Source organism: Lemur catta, chromosome 3 (assembly GCF_020740605.2).
Source record: "Lemur catta isolate mLemCat1 chromosome 3, mLemCat1.pri, whole genome shotgun sequence".
In the NCBI taxonomy this organism is placed as follows: Eukaryota; Metazoa; Chordata; class Mammalia; order Primates; family Lemuridae; genus Lemur; species Lemur catta.
This window is the reverse complement of record NC_059130.1, coordinates 86,872,286-86,883,674: the sequence shown is the minus strand read 5'-3', so window position 1 is coordinate 86,883,674 and position 11,389 is coordinate 86,872,286. Positions and strand designations below refer to the sequence as shown.

At 60.4% G+C, this 11,389-nt stretch overlaps 1 protein-coding gene across 1 annotated transcript in view; it reads right to left on the bottom strand.

Moving 5' to 3' along the window:
* Positions 1-1,672: 1,672 nt before the first annotated feature.
* SLC1A7 (solute carrier family 1 member 7) overlaps positions 1,673-11,389 on the bottom strand; it is a 45,228-nt gene continuing 35,511 nt past the window's right edge. The window contains exons 5-11 of the mRNA XM_045547989.1: positions 10,170-10,392; positions 6,746-6,845; positions 5,961-6,194; positions 4,028-4,222; positions 3,236-3,370; positions 2,648-2,750; positions 1,673-2,011 (exon numbers count right to left, since the gene is read on the bottom strand). Coding sequence (XP_045403945.1) covers positions 1,793-2,011; positions 2,648-2,750; positions 3,236-3,370; positions 4,028-4,222; positions 5,961-6,194; positions 6,746-6,845; positions 10,170-10,392 — 1,209 coding nt within the window. The 3' untranslated portion in view covers positions 1,673-1,792. The remainder of the gene's footprint in view (positions 2,012-2,647; positions 2,751-3,235; positions 3,371-4,027; positions 4,223-5,960; positions 6,195-6,745; positions 6,846-10,169; positions 10,393-11,389) is intronic.

Sequence of the window (11,389 nt, the reverse complement as noted above, 5' to 3'; positions counted from 1 at the left end):
CGGGTCTCAGCGAAGGAAGGCTGCTCCTGTGGTGGCCCCACAGCCCCAGCCCTGCAGTAGGAGGGGGTGTCCTGGGGTCAAGGCTCTTCCCAGACTCCTCAGACCATGGCCCTGGGGGAAGGATGGAAGTAGTTCAGGAGCGGAAGGCTGGGAGCGGGTGCCCTTCTCACTCTGAGTGACCTTGGGAGGCCTGTCTCCTCTCAGGCATCGGTGTCTTCATGGGCGTCACGGTGCAAGATCCCTCCAGACCCCAGAGCTGTATCTTCTCCCCAAGGCACATCTAGAACAGGCTGCGTGGCCAGGGCCCTTCCGTGTGCCCTGCAGGCCTCCTGGAGGCACCCAGGGTGAGGAGAGTGAGGGAGACAGTCTGGAAACGTCCTTGGGCATGTTCCCTCTGTAAAGCAAAGCATTCACCACAGGGAGCCAGACTGGCAAAGGAAATTGGTTCCTTTTACGGGGACTGATCCCAGGGCCTGTCTGGAGAGCAGAGCCAGGCTTGGGGCACAGTGGTCTGTCCACACTGGACAAGGCCCAGCCATGTTGTGGCTGTCGAGACAGGCTCCTGGGCAGGCCGATTTGCACTCTGTCTTCTGCATGTGACAGCTCAGACAGGCCTGTCCCTGCTACAGCCACCAGGACAGGCTCGTCTGCACTCTGGCTGCCCAGACAGGCCTGTCCACACGCTGACAGCCTGGGCGGACCTGTCTACACTCCAGCTACACGGACAAGCCTGTCTGTGTTCTGGCCACCTGCACAGGCCTGTGCACACTCTGGCTGCCCAGGCAGGCCCTCCTGCACTCTGACAGCTGTATTAGCCCAGTAAAGAGGTGCTGGCCAGCGTGTGGTCTCTAAGTCCACAAAAAGTGAAAAACAAAATACTTTTTAGTTATCACTGAATTCGCAAACACAGAAAGGACTAGAAAACCTGACTCCACTTTGCCCCGTGGGCCTCTGCGCAGTTCTGACACCAGGGCCCCATGGGCGGCTGGACCAGAGCATCCCAGGCTGAGCCTCCCCCGGACCCTGGCTTGCCCATCTGCCCCGTGGGAGGTTGGCCTGGACGTGTCTAAGGGGCCTTCCAGCTGCAGCGAGGACATCTGTCTCCATACCCAATAAGCTTTGCAAGAGGCAAGTGGCAGGACAGGAGAGCGGATGGACGGTGGCCCAGGGAAGGCAGCAGGTCTTGGCCCTGGGCTGGGTCCCCGTTGGGGAGATCTGTTTGGCTGAGGCCACCTGTTATGGGGTGGGGTGGGCCTGGACACAGCTGGGACAGAAACCAGGACGTTGTTACTTATGTCTTCACACGTGGGGAGCGGTGGTGGCTGTGCGGGCTCACGGAGGGGGTGGAGCCTCTCTTGGCATCTGGCCCCACAAACTGCCCTTGTCCTCCAGGAGGGAGAGGCCGGGGCTTGAAAGACTTCAGTTAGCGTCCTGGCCCTGACTTTACTTGTTCGAGACCGTGGGCAAATGTTTTTAGCTGTCAGGGCCTCAATTCTGTCATCCAGAAAGTGGGGATGACCCCGCCTGCTGTCCTCACAGGCTCACACAGGGAAAACTGTCACCGCTGGCACTTGGGCTATGCCGGTCCGTCACTCTCTGGCTGGGGCTGCCCTGAGGCCATTCCCCTCTCTGAGATTCTGTTTTCAGTCAAGTGGGGCTAAGTCCAGCCTTGCAAGGGTGGGAAGAACAGCTTGGCCCCTGGCAGCCGCTCAGGAGTGTTGGAGAGTTGAGTTTCCGCCCCAGGCCTCTGCCCCTGCGGCCTCGCCTGCCCCCGGGGCCCGGTCCTGCAGGCTCAGACGTTGGTTTCGAGCTCACTGATCTCGATGGTGCAGTGCTCCAGACTGGTGGCTGCCGGCTCCTCATCCTGCTCCACCTGTACGGGGACGTGGTGGGGGCAGGCGGGGCCCAGTGTCAGCTCTGAGGCCTCGGCCACGCTCTTCACGCAGCCGTTCTGCTGGGTTGCCACGATCTCCTGGAGGCTCACTGGCTTGGTCTCGACGGGTAGCAGTTTCTGGAGAGGGGAAACAGGTATTGGTAGCAGCAGGAGGGACTGAGGTTAGACACTAGGGAGGACCGAGGGTCAGAGTGGAACAGAACAAGCTGAGGTCTGGGAACCACAAGATGGATTTCCTGACAGGCATGCTGTGAGGCCCCCCTGGGCTCCAGTTCCCAAGCTGTCCTGCCTCCTGCTGGGGCTGTCTCAGTAGAGGAGGGTTCCTGACCCACAGGGTCCAGCGAGGGAATCGGTGGCTCCCCTGCCTGAGCCTCAGCTTCCTCCCCGTGAAGTGGGGCAGCTTACGACACAGCGCCGGAGACCACGCCACCCTCCATAGTCACACGGATGTTCTCAGGGATGCTAAGCAGACAGCGCCCTCCCTGAGCTACAGTGTAAGTTCCACGAGGCCAGAGGATTTCATCATAGTTTGTTCCTCCCGTGTCTGTACCAGTGCTGGCCACCACAGGTGCTCAATAAATAGATGTTCAAGGAATCACTACCCCCACAGCACATGAGGAGACTGAGGCCCAGAGATGTGGAGGGACTGGCTGAAGGTGGCCCAGCTGGTTGGTGAGAGGTCTGGTGCCCTGCCCGCCCCACCCGGCTCCACCAGGAGGGGGCCACCAGGCTGGGAGGGGACACTGCTCTCACCTCTGTGCCCGTGTCCCGAGCAAAGTCCTTCCGGCAGATGTGGGCCATGATCCCCGCGGCCAGTGCGTCACCCAGCACGTTAATCATGGTGCGGAAACGGTCCCTGGTGAGCCAAGGAGGGTGGTGAGCAGCGGGCACTTTGAGGGGAGCTGGAAGCAGGCAGTGCTCAACCCCGAGGGATGAGGCCATTGCAGCGGCTGCCAGGCAGAGCCCGCAGCTGGGTGGCTCCCCGGCCCCTCCCAAGCCCACTCCTTGGCGGTGCTGAAGCCGGCTGAGGTGGGGCTGGCCTCGTGGGCCTGTGGCTGTGGGTTGCACGGGGCCCTGTGCTTAGAAGGGCCAGTCCTGGTTTAATGCTCTGCCCTTTCTTTCTTGAAATTCTTCATATTTTTTTAAACAAAAGGCTCCACATTTTCATTTTTGAACACTGGGCCCCACAGATTATGCAGCTAGGCCTGTGCTGATGAGTAGGGCACTCCCACTGTGCTACACGTGGCGGCTCCCCAGCCCTCTACCCCACAACGCCTGCTGCCCTCCAAGCCAGCCCCTCCCTGAGCACTGGGGCTGGGGCCTGGGCTGAAGTCCACTCACAGAGCCCAGTCGACAGCGATGATGAGGGTGATGTCGTCGGTGGGCAGTCCCACGGAGGTGAGCACGATGACCATGGTGACGAGTCCGGCCTGGGGGATGCCAGCTGCCCCGATGCTGGCGGCGGTGGCTGTGATGCTGCAGGAGGGGGTGGGGTGCACTGTCAAGGCCCCGGCTCCAAGGAGGAGGCCAGAATGCCAGGGCCTCCGGGACAGCCACATGGGGTGGGGGTTGATGGGACACCACCCCAGGGAGTTCTCAGGGGGCACGTCCCTGCTCACATCCTGTGGCCCACTGTACCCCCATCCCTGGCCTCAGGAGGCCCCCTGAGGAAGGCGTAGACGCCTGTGTCTGGAGCTGTGGCTCCACGGGTTCCGGGACACTGTGCTGTGAAGGGGCTCCCCAGGTGGTCCAGGGGCACAGCGCTGCCCCAGCCTCCCCAGGGGGGGACTGTGCGCTTGGCTGCCCTGCGAGGCTTCCTTCAGCCTCTGCCCGGCCCCAGCACCCTTCCCTCGGCTCCTGCCATGCCAGTGGCCTGTCCGTGGTCCTCAGATCTGCCCTGTGCCCGCCTCCACTGCCCTCCCCTTCCTGCCTGTCCCCAGGCTCAGAGCTTCCGGTCGTGGCCCTCTGTCCTCCTGCAGGCTGCAGGGCGGCCAAGGAAGGAGCCCTGTGCCCTGAGTCCCAGCCCCAGCACCGACTGGCCCCAGAGAACCCGTCAGGTCTGGGAGCTTGAGGATCCAGAAGGCTCCTCCGGCCCCCGCCCCGTCCCCACAGGGTGCGAGTGTCAGGATGCACCTGATGGTGATGATCTGGCCGAAGTCCAGCTCGTAGTTGTTGACCTGGGCAATGAAGATGGCGGCCACAGCCTCGTAGAGCGCGGTGCCGTCCATGTTGATGGTGGCACCCACGGGCAGCACAAAGCGAGCGATGCGCCGGTCGATGTGGTTGTTCTCCAGCAGGCACTTGAAGGTGATGGGCAGTGTGGCTGAGCTACGGGCAGAGGGGCCAGTGTCTGCACAGCACCCTCCTCCAGGGTGGTCAGGGAAGCTCTCCCTGCCCCCGGCAGCACCCACGGCAGGGGAGGGCAGGCGCCTGGCAGAGCACGCACCGGCACGCGCGGGCTGCTCACTGCGTGGAAGGAGAGGCCCCTGGAAGAGACCTGCGTGCCCCAGGCACTGCTCTGTGCTCTCCTATGGGCAGGGGCTTGAGTCCATTTCCCAGATGAAGACACTGAGCCCAGAGGGGACCAAGGGCTGACCCACTGTCACACTGCTCTGCCAAGAGCACATGAAGTGGTGAACAGCAGGGGCTCTGGGCCGGCTGCCTGGGTTTAGATTCCAACCTCCTACCAAGTGGCCTGGCAAGTTCCCAAACCTTGTGCCTCAGCTTCTTTGTCCCAAACAATACCTGGGTTACAGAGCATAGGACAGTTTCTGCACACCGTGAGCATTCAGTGGCTATTATTGTCACTGTGTTTGTTACAAGAGTTCCTAGTGGCAGTGCTGGGGCTAAAACTCAGCCTGGGGTGGCCCCCGAGCCCTGCCTCTCCCCACAGGCCACTGCCCAGCAGCCCTAATGAGCCCCAGACGCGCTGGGCTGCGGCCTCGGTTCCTGCTGGCAGGAGGTGGCAGGGCTGCTGGCCCTGGCAGGGCTTGGCCCCTGGCATGGGAGCTGGCGCTGTTTGGGGCTTTGTTTTTCCCTTTTACGGCCTGGCCTCTGCCCTGGGTGGACATTCCTGGGCTGTGCCTTCTGGGCTTTTCTTCACTATGGTCCTCTCACTCCTCTTGAGCCCTGCGGGAGGTGCTCCTGGTGCCAAGGGTGGGGCTGTACGTCTGCCCGGGGGGCCTGTGGGGCATCTCAGAGATGGGGAAGCTGAGGCCCAGGGAAGAGAAGGCAGCAAGGGCTGGAGGGAAGAGCGAGGCCTTTGATGCCATAAAGCCGTGGCTGGCTCAAGCCCCTACACCTTCCTTAGTGTGCAGCTTGGCCACTCACCGTGGGGAGCACCCTGTCTTCACAGGGTTGATGCTCTGTAACGGCAGCTGCCTTCCCGCCCTCTTGACTGACAGCCTGGCTCGCCCAGCTCTGAATCCCTGAGGCCTGCTGCGCTCACTGAGAGTGGGATCCCGGGGCTGACTGGTCTGGCCCCGACGGGCATCCTCACCCTTAGTGGATCACCTCAGTCCCCACCGCGACCCTGTGCTGGGGAAGCTGGTGCCCAGGGAGGGTGTGACCAGCCCACAGTCACACGGGGAGTGAGTGATGGAGCCATGACTCAAATCCCTCCCGCCTAGCAACGCTTCCCGCTGCCCTGCAACAGGGCATCCAGCCGGGAGGTCCCAGCGAGTCCCAGAACAGCGAGAACAGCGCAGGCCTGACTCCAATAGGAGCATCGTGTGGCGGCAAAAGGCACCAGCAGTTCACTGCTGATGTGATTTCCAACAGATGCTGCCGCTCTCTCTGCCCCCGATGCGCAGAAGCGACCCCCATCTGGATTGAGTGCACCGTAGGGATGGTGGGCAGTCGGAGAGGCAAGGCCTCCAGAGGTCATTCGGGCTGGTGAGGCCTCAAACGTGAAATCCCCAACAGGTCCTGCCGCCATAGCAGTTCGGCCACCCCTGCGTCTGTGGAGTGGGCCACACTGGCACACTCTGTGGCTGTGGGCAGATGACGCCCGGCAGGCAGACAGAGCCCAGCCCCTGTGCCCCGCCACCCTGCCCTGCCGGGGTACCTGGAGGAGGTGGCCAGCGCGATGAGCAAGGCCTGCAGCACACCACGGATGAAAACGATGGGGTTCTTCTTCGTGATGAAGAAGTAGAGCAGAGGCAGGATGAAGAGGCCGTGCAGCACCAGCCCGCACACCACAGTGACCGCATAGAAGCCCAGCTTCTTGCCCACAGCCCTGGGGTCGTCCATCTCCAGGATCTTGCCGGCAATGAGGAACACGATGCCAAAGGGGAAGTACCTGGGGGTGGCAGGGTGGCGTGGGCTCAGGTGCCGGGCAGGCAGGGTCACACCAGGCCTTAGCCTCTCTGGCCACCCCCCATGTCTCCGAGGAGTCACCTCAGCGCAGCCCCAGCAAGGCCACAGCCTCCGAGGGTGACTGTGGGGGGACCTCCCTCTGCATCGCCCCATCTGAACTCCCAAGGTCTGAACTCAACCAAGGAGTGGCAGCTGGTTCTCACCCCTTGTGTTTCCCTTCTCCAAAAGCTGAGCCGAGGAGGCTCCATGTGATGGGGAAACTGAGGCTGAGAGAGCAGCAGAGCCAGGCTGAGCTCTTGGCTCTCCAGATCTGGCTGGAAGTGGCAGGCCCAGGACTGGAGGGAGGCCTGGACAGGGCTGGGGGATCCATGGAAACACATGTAGCTCTGTACCTGGGCCTGGGGCTGAGCCTCATGTGTGGCTTTCTGCAGCGCCCCCAGGAGAGCAGAGAGTGGGACCGTGGCCGCCCTCCACCCACCCAGGACTGGAAGTGGGGGGTGGGGTGAGAGAGGACCCGGCCCGGACCAGACTTACCACACAGCCACCGCCACGATCTTCATCACTGACTCGTTGAGGCACTGGCAGAAGCTGACCAACGGGGCCCCACTGTCACCCATGCGGCCCAGCATGATGCCTGCGGGACAGGGACACACGAGCTTATCGTGGATGCACCAGGGGGATGCAGGCACGCCCTTCCCCAAGCAGGGGCACGTGCGGACCTCAGCCAGGCTGACCTGGACCCGGGTTCCCCCTGCCAGCTCTGCTCCTCCCCAGACCCATTTGGATTCTTCTGGGGCATCCAAGGACTTAGCATTAGCCACCTCGCAACACCAGGGAGGCGTCGGGAATGGAAGCCGGGTTGAGGGGACCAAAGAAAGCCCTGTTCAGAGCAGCTGCGCAGGGTGCTCACTCAGACACAGCACACACGGATGTCTGCATGACAGGCACGGGCTCTGGCTGGTGTGGGCACACACTGACACGGACACACACTAACACAGACACACACTGACACGGGCACACACTGACACGGGCACACACTAACACGGGCACACACAGACACGGGCACACACTGACACGGGCACACACAGACATGGGCACACACTGACACGGACACACACTAACACAGACACACACTGACACGGGCACACACTGACACGGGCACACACTGACACGGGCACACACAGACACGGGCACACACTGACACGGGCACACACTGACACGGGCACACACAGACATGGGCACACACAGACACGGGCACACACTGACACGGGCACACACAGACACAGACACACACAGACACGGGCACACAGACACGGGCACACACAGACACGGGCACACACTGACACGGGCACACACAGACACGGGCACACAGACACGGGCACACACTAACACAGACACACACTGACACGGGCACACACTGACACGGGCACACACTAACACAGACACACACTGACACGGGCACACACTGACACGGGCACACACTAACACAGACACACACTGACACGGGCACACACAGACACGGGCACACACTGACACGGGCACACACAGACACGGGCACACACTAACACAGACACACACTGACACGGGCACACACAGACACAGGCACACACTGACACGGGCACACACAGACACGGGCACACAGACACGGGCACACACTAACACAGACACACACTGACACGGGCACACACAGACACGGGCACACACAGACACGGGCACACACTGACACGGGCACACACAGACACGGGCACACAGACACGGGCACACACTAACACAGACACACACTGACACGGGCACACACTGACACGGGCACACACAGACACGGGCACACACAGACACACACAGACATGGGCACACACAGACACGGGCACACACTAACACAGACACACACTGACACGGGCACACACAGACACGGGCACACACAGACACACACTGACATGGGCACACACAGACACGGGCACACACAGACACGGGCACACACTAACACAGACACACACTGACATGGGCACACACAGACACGGGCACACACTAACACAGACACACACTGACACGGGCACACACTGACACGGGCACACACAGACACGGGCACACACTGACACGGGCACACACAGACACGGGCACACACTAACACAGACACACACTGACACGGGCACACACTGACAAGGGCACACACTAACACAGACACACACTGACACGGGTACACACAGACACGGGCACACACTAACACAGACACACACTGACACAGGCACACACCGACATGGGCACACACCGACATGGGCGCACACAGACATGGGCACATGCAGGCAAAGGCACACACTGACACAGGCACACACTGACATGGGCACACGCAGGCACAGGCACACGCATGTCAGATGTGCTGAGGGGCACTTCCAAACACCATCTTGTCACACACTCGGTAGCTGAGGTCCTGGCCCCCTGCATGTCCGGCATTTTCTCCAAGATGCTAAGAGCTCCGTTATCCATCATCATGTGCGCCCCTCTCCTCCAGGCTTCACTGAGTGCCTGCTCTGGGCCTGCTGCGGTGGCCCTGGGTGGACGGAGAACAGGCTGGTGCGTCTCTGCCTGCGTGGGGCTGGCAGCTGCTGTGCAGTCACCGAGCGATCAGACCACTGCAGTGGGGCCCCGTGTTTATGGAGTAGGGTGGGCAGTGGAGGTGTAGCCCCAGCATTTGCCCCGGGGAAGACGCTACTGAGGGTGTGGTGCTGTGGGGAGACCCCCGAAGGACGAGAAAGTAGAGGGAGGAGTGGCAAGAGCCACAGGACTGAGGGGAGCAGAGGGCCGTGGGAGGCAGCGTGTCCTGCGAGGACAATGGCAGGCTGGGCCTGGTCACACAGGGGTTTGGCTGCTTTCCAAGTGCAGTGGACAGAGCACGGTCAGCTTGGTGACTCCTGAAAATGACACACCAGAGGGGACGAGTGGAAGGTATAGGGACTCTAGGCAGCTTCCACAGAAACCAGGTGAGAGACAACGGTGGCCTTGACCCAGGGTGGTGACGGTGGGCAGAGGGGAATGCACCCACTGGAAGGAGATTTCAGAGGCAGACCCAGTAGGATTTGGAGGGCGAGGTAGAAAGTCGCCCCCAGATTTCTAGCATGCGCAACCCGGAGGTCGGTGAGGCTTTTCCCCAAGAACAAAACCCTGTGGAGACGTTGGGGAAGCAGGAGGTGACAGCCGCCCAGGGCCCATGGAGGGTGCCGATGCTGATTTTAGAGTAAGACTCAGAGCCCCCCGACATGGCCTAGAAACACAGGATCGGGCCAAACAAGTTAGATTGTTCTGGAAGGTTGGGAGCTGTCCCCAAGAAGGAGCTTTTTGTGTGTTTTGGGCTGGGGGCTACTGCAGGCAGGGGCATACCCAAAGGTTTTGTGGGGTCTGAAGCTCATGTCATTTGGGGACTGCTTTAAGAAAAAGAACAGAAAATAAGGTACAGGCCTCGGATGGGGCCTGCGAGGGGCCTGGGTGGTGCTTTGTGGCCACAGTAAATCCCCTGCGGCTGGCTGGGCCCTGGGGACGCAGGGAAGGGCGGCAAAGGGAAGGTGTGTCCAGGAGGCCACCGTGGGCACAGACAGGTCCGAGGAGGAGCCAGGGAGAAGCTGGGGTGGGTGGTGGGGGTGAGGGCTTTGAATAAACAGTTTTTAGTTCTTTAGTTTTAGTTTTTAGTTCAATAGTTTTAGTTCTTTACTGTGAGCCGCCCCTCCCGCATTATCCCCAGGCCTCAGTGAAGGTTCAGGAACTGGCAGCTGGGAGGGGGCTGGGGGCACAAGTCAGCCCCCCGGGGACGCGAACTCCCGGGGAGCAGCACCTGCTCTGAGGGCGCTGGGGACTGGGCCACCCTGCTGGAGAGGAAAGGAAAGAACGGCTTTCCGGTTGCTCAGATAATCGGATGGAGCGAGCGCGGCGGGAGGGGCGGCTCCAGGGCGCTGCTGGGGGCTGCGCGTACCCATGGTGGCGGAGAAGATGACGATGCCCAGCACGTTCATGCCATCGCTGGTGCCAGGCTCCACCTTGTACACGACTTCAGGCGGCGGCGTCAGGTCCAGGGCAAAGTTCTGCACTCGAGAGCCGTTCTCCTCCTGGACCCCATAGATGAGGATCCGCCGAGGAGGGGCCTCCTCCTGTGCCACCTTGGGGGACTTGATGACCGGGGTGGTCTTGGTGCGGTACTAGTGGGTGACACCCCAGCCAGGAGGGAGTCAGGACCAAGTGTGGTTATTAATATCAACAACAACAAAACATCCTGAAAGCACCTTTGTATCCACTCAAATCCTATTTGAGAGGCAATAACCCTGTGAGGTAGGCAGGGCTTAGCATCTGTTCTACTAAAAAGGACCTGAGATTCCCTCCTCCAACTCTGTGCCACCCGGCCTGCCTCCCTCTGGTCCTCGTCCCTTCTCCTGTCTGTGCACTGTCACCCCATCTGGGCCTTCTCTAGCCACCTGTCCATCCTCCATTCACCCACCTGTCTCCTCCCAACCACCCATTATCCATCCGCCTAATAGCAGCCAGCTGCCTTCCACCTTCCACCGGGTGGAAGCCCAGAGCTTCTCTTAAAGGGCTCAGCCTGCCCCAGGCTTCTAGATGAGGTGAGGTCCAGCTGTGATGGACCGAGCTGCCCCCAGGGCATTCCTGGGCTTCTCCTCCTCATTCCTCAGGTACTGGGAGCCCAAACAAGGGGGCCTCCCGTCCTCCCAGACATCACAGTATGAATAAGTTAAGCCTTCTAGGGAAAAGAAGGAACCACTCGGGAAATACATGGATCTAAAGTCTCTGTGCCTCATTTTCCTTATCTGTAAAATGGAATCCTAATATTAATAATCTCTACCTCATTGGATTAAATGAGACATATAAATTGCTTACAATAGCTCCTGGCACGTGGTAAGCCCTATGTAAGTATCACTGCTATCATCATCATCATCATCATCATCTCAATATTGAACACTCTGTGCTGGTTGCTGGAAATACAAAAATGAACCAGACATAATTTCTGCTCTGAGAGCCTTGGAACAGGAATGACTAACTCTGCCTGAAATTGTCAGCTTCACAAAGATGGGGACATTTGACTTGGGCCTTGAAGGATATGTAGGAGTTTGCCAAAAGAAAAAGGGCATTCCAAACAGGTATGAAGTAGAGCAATATTCTCTCTTTCTCTCTCATATCTTC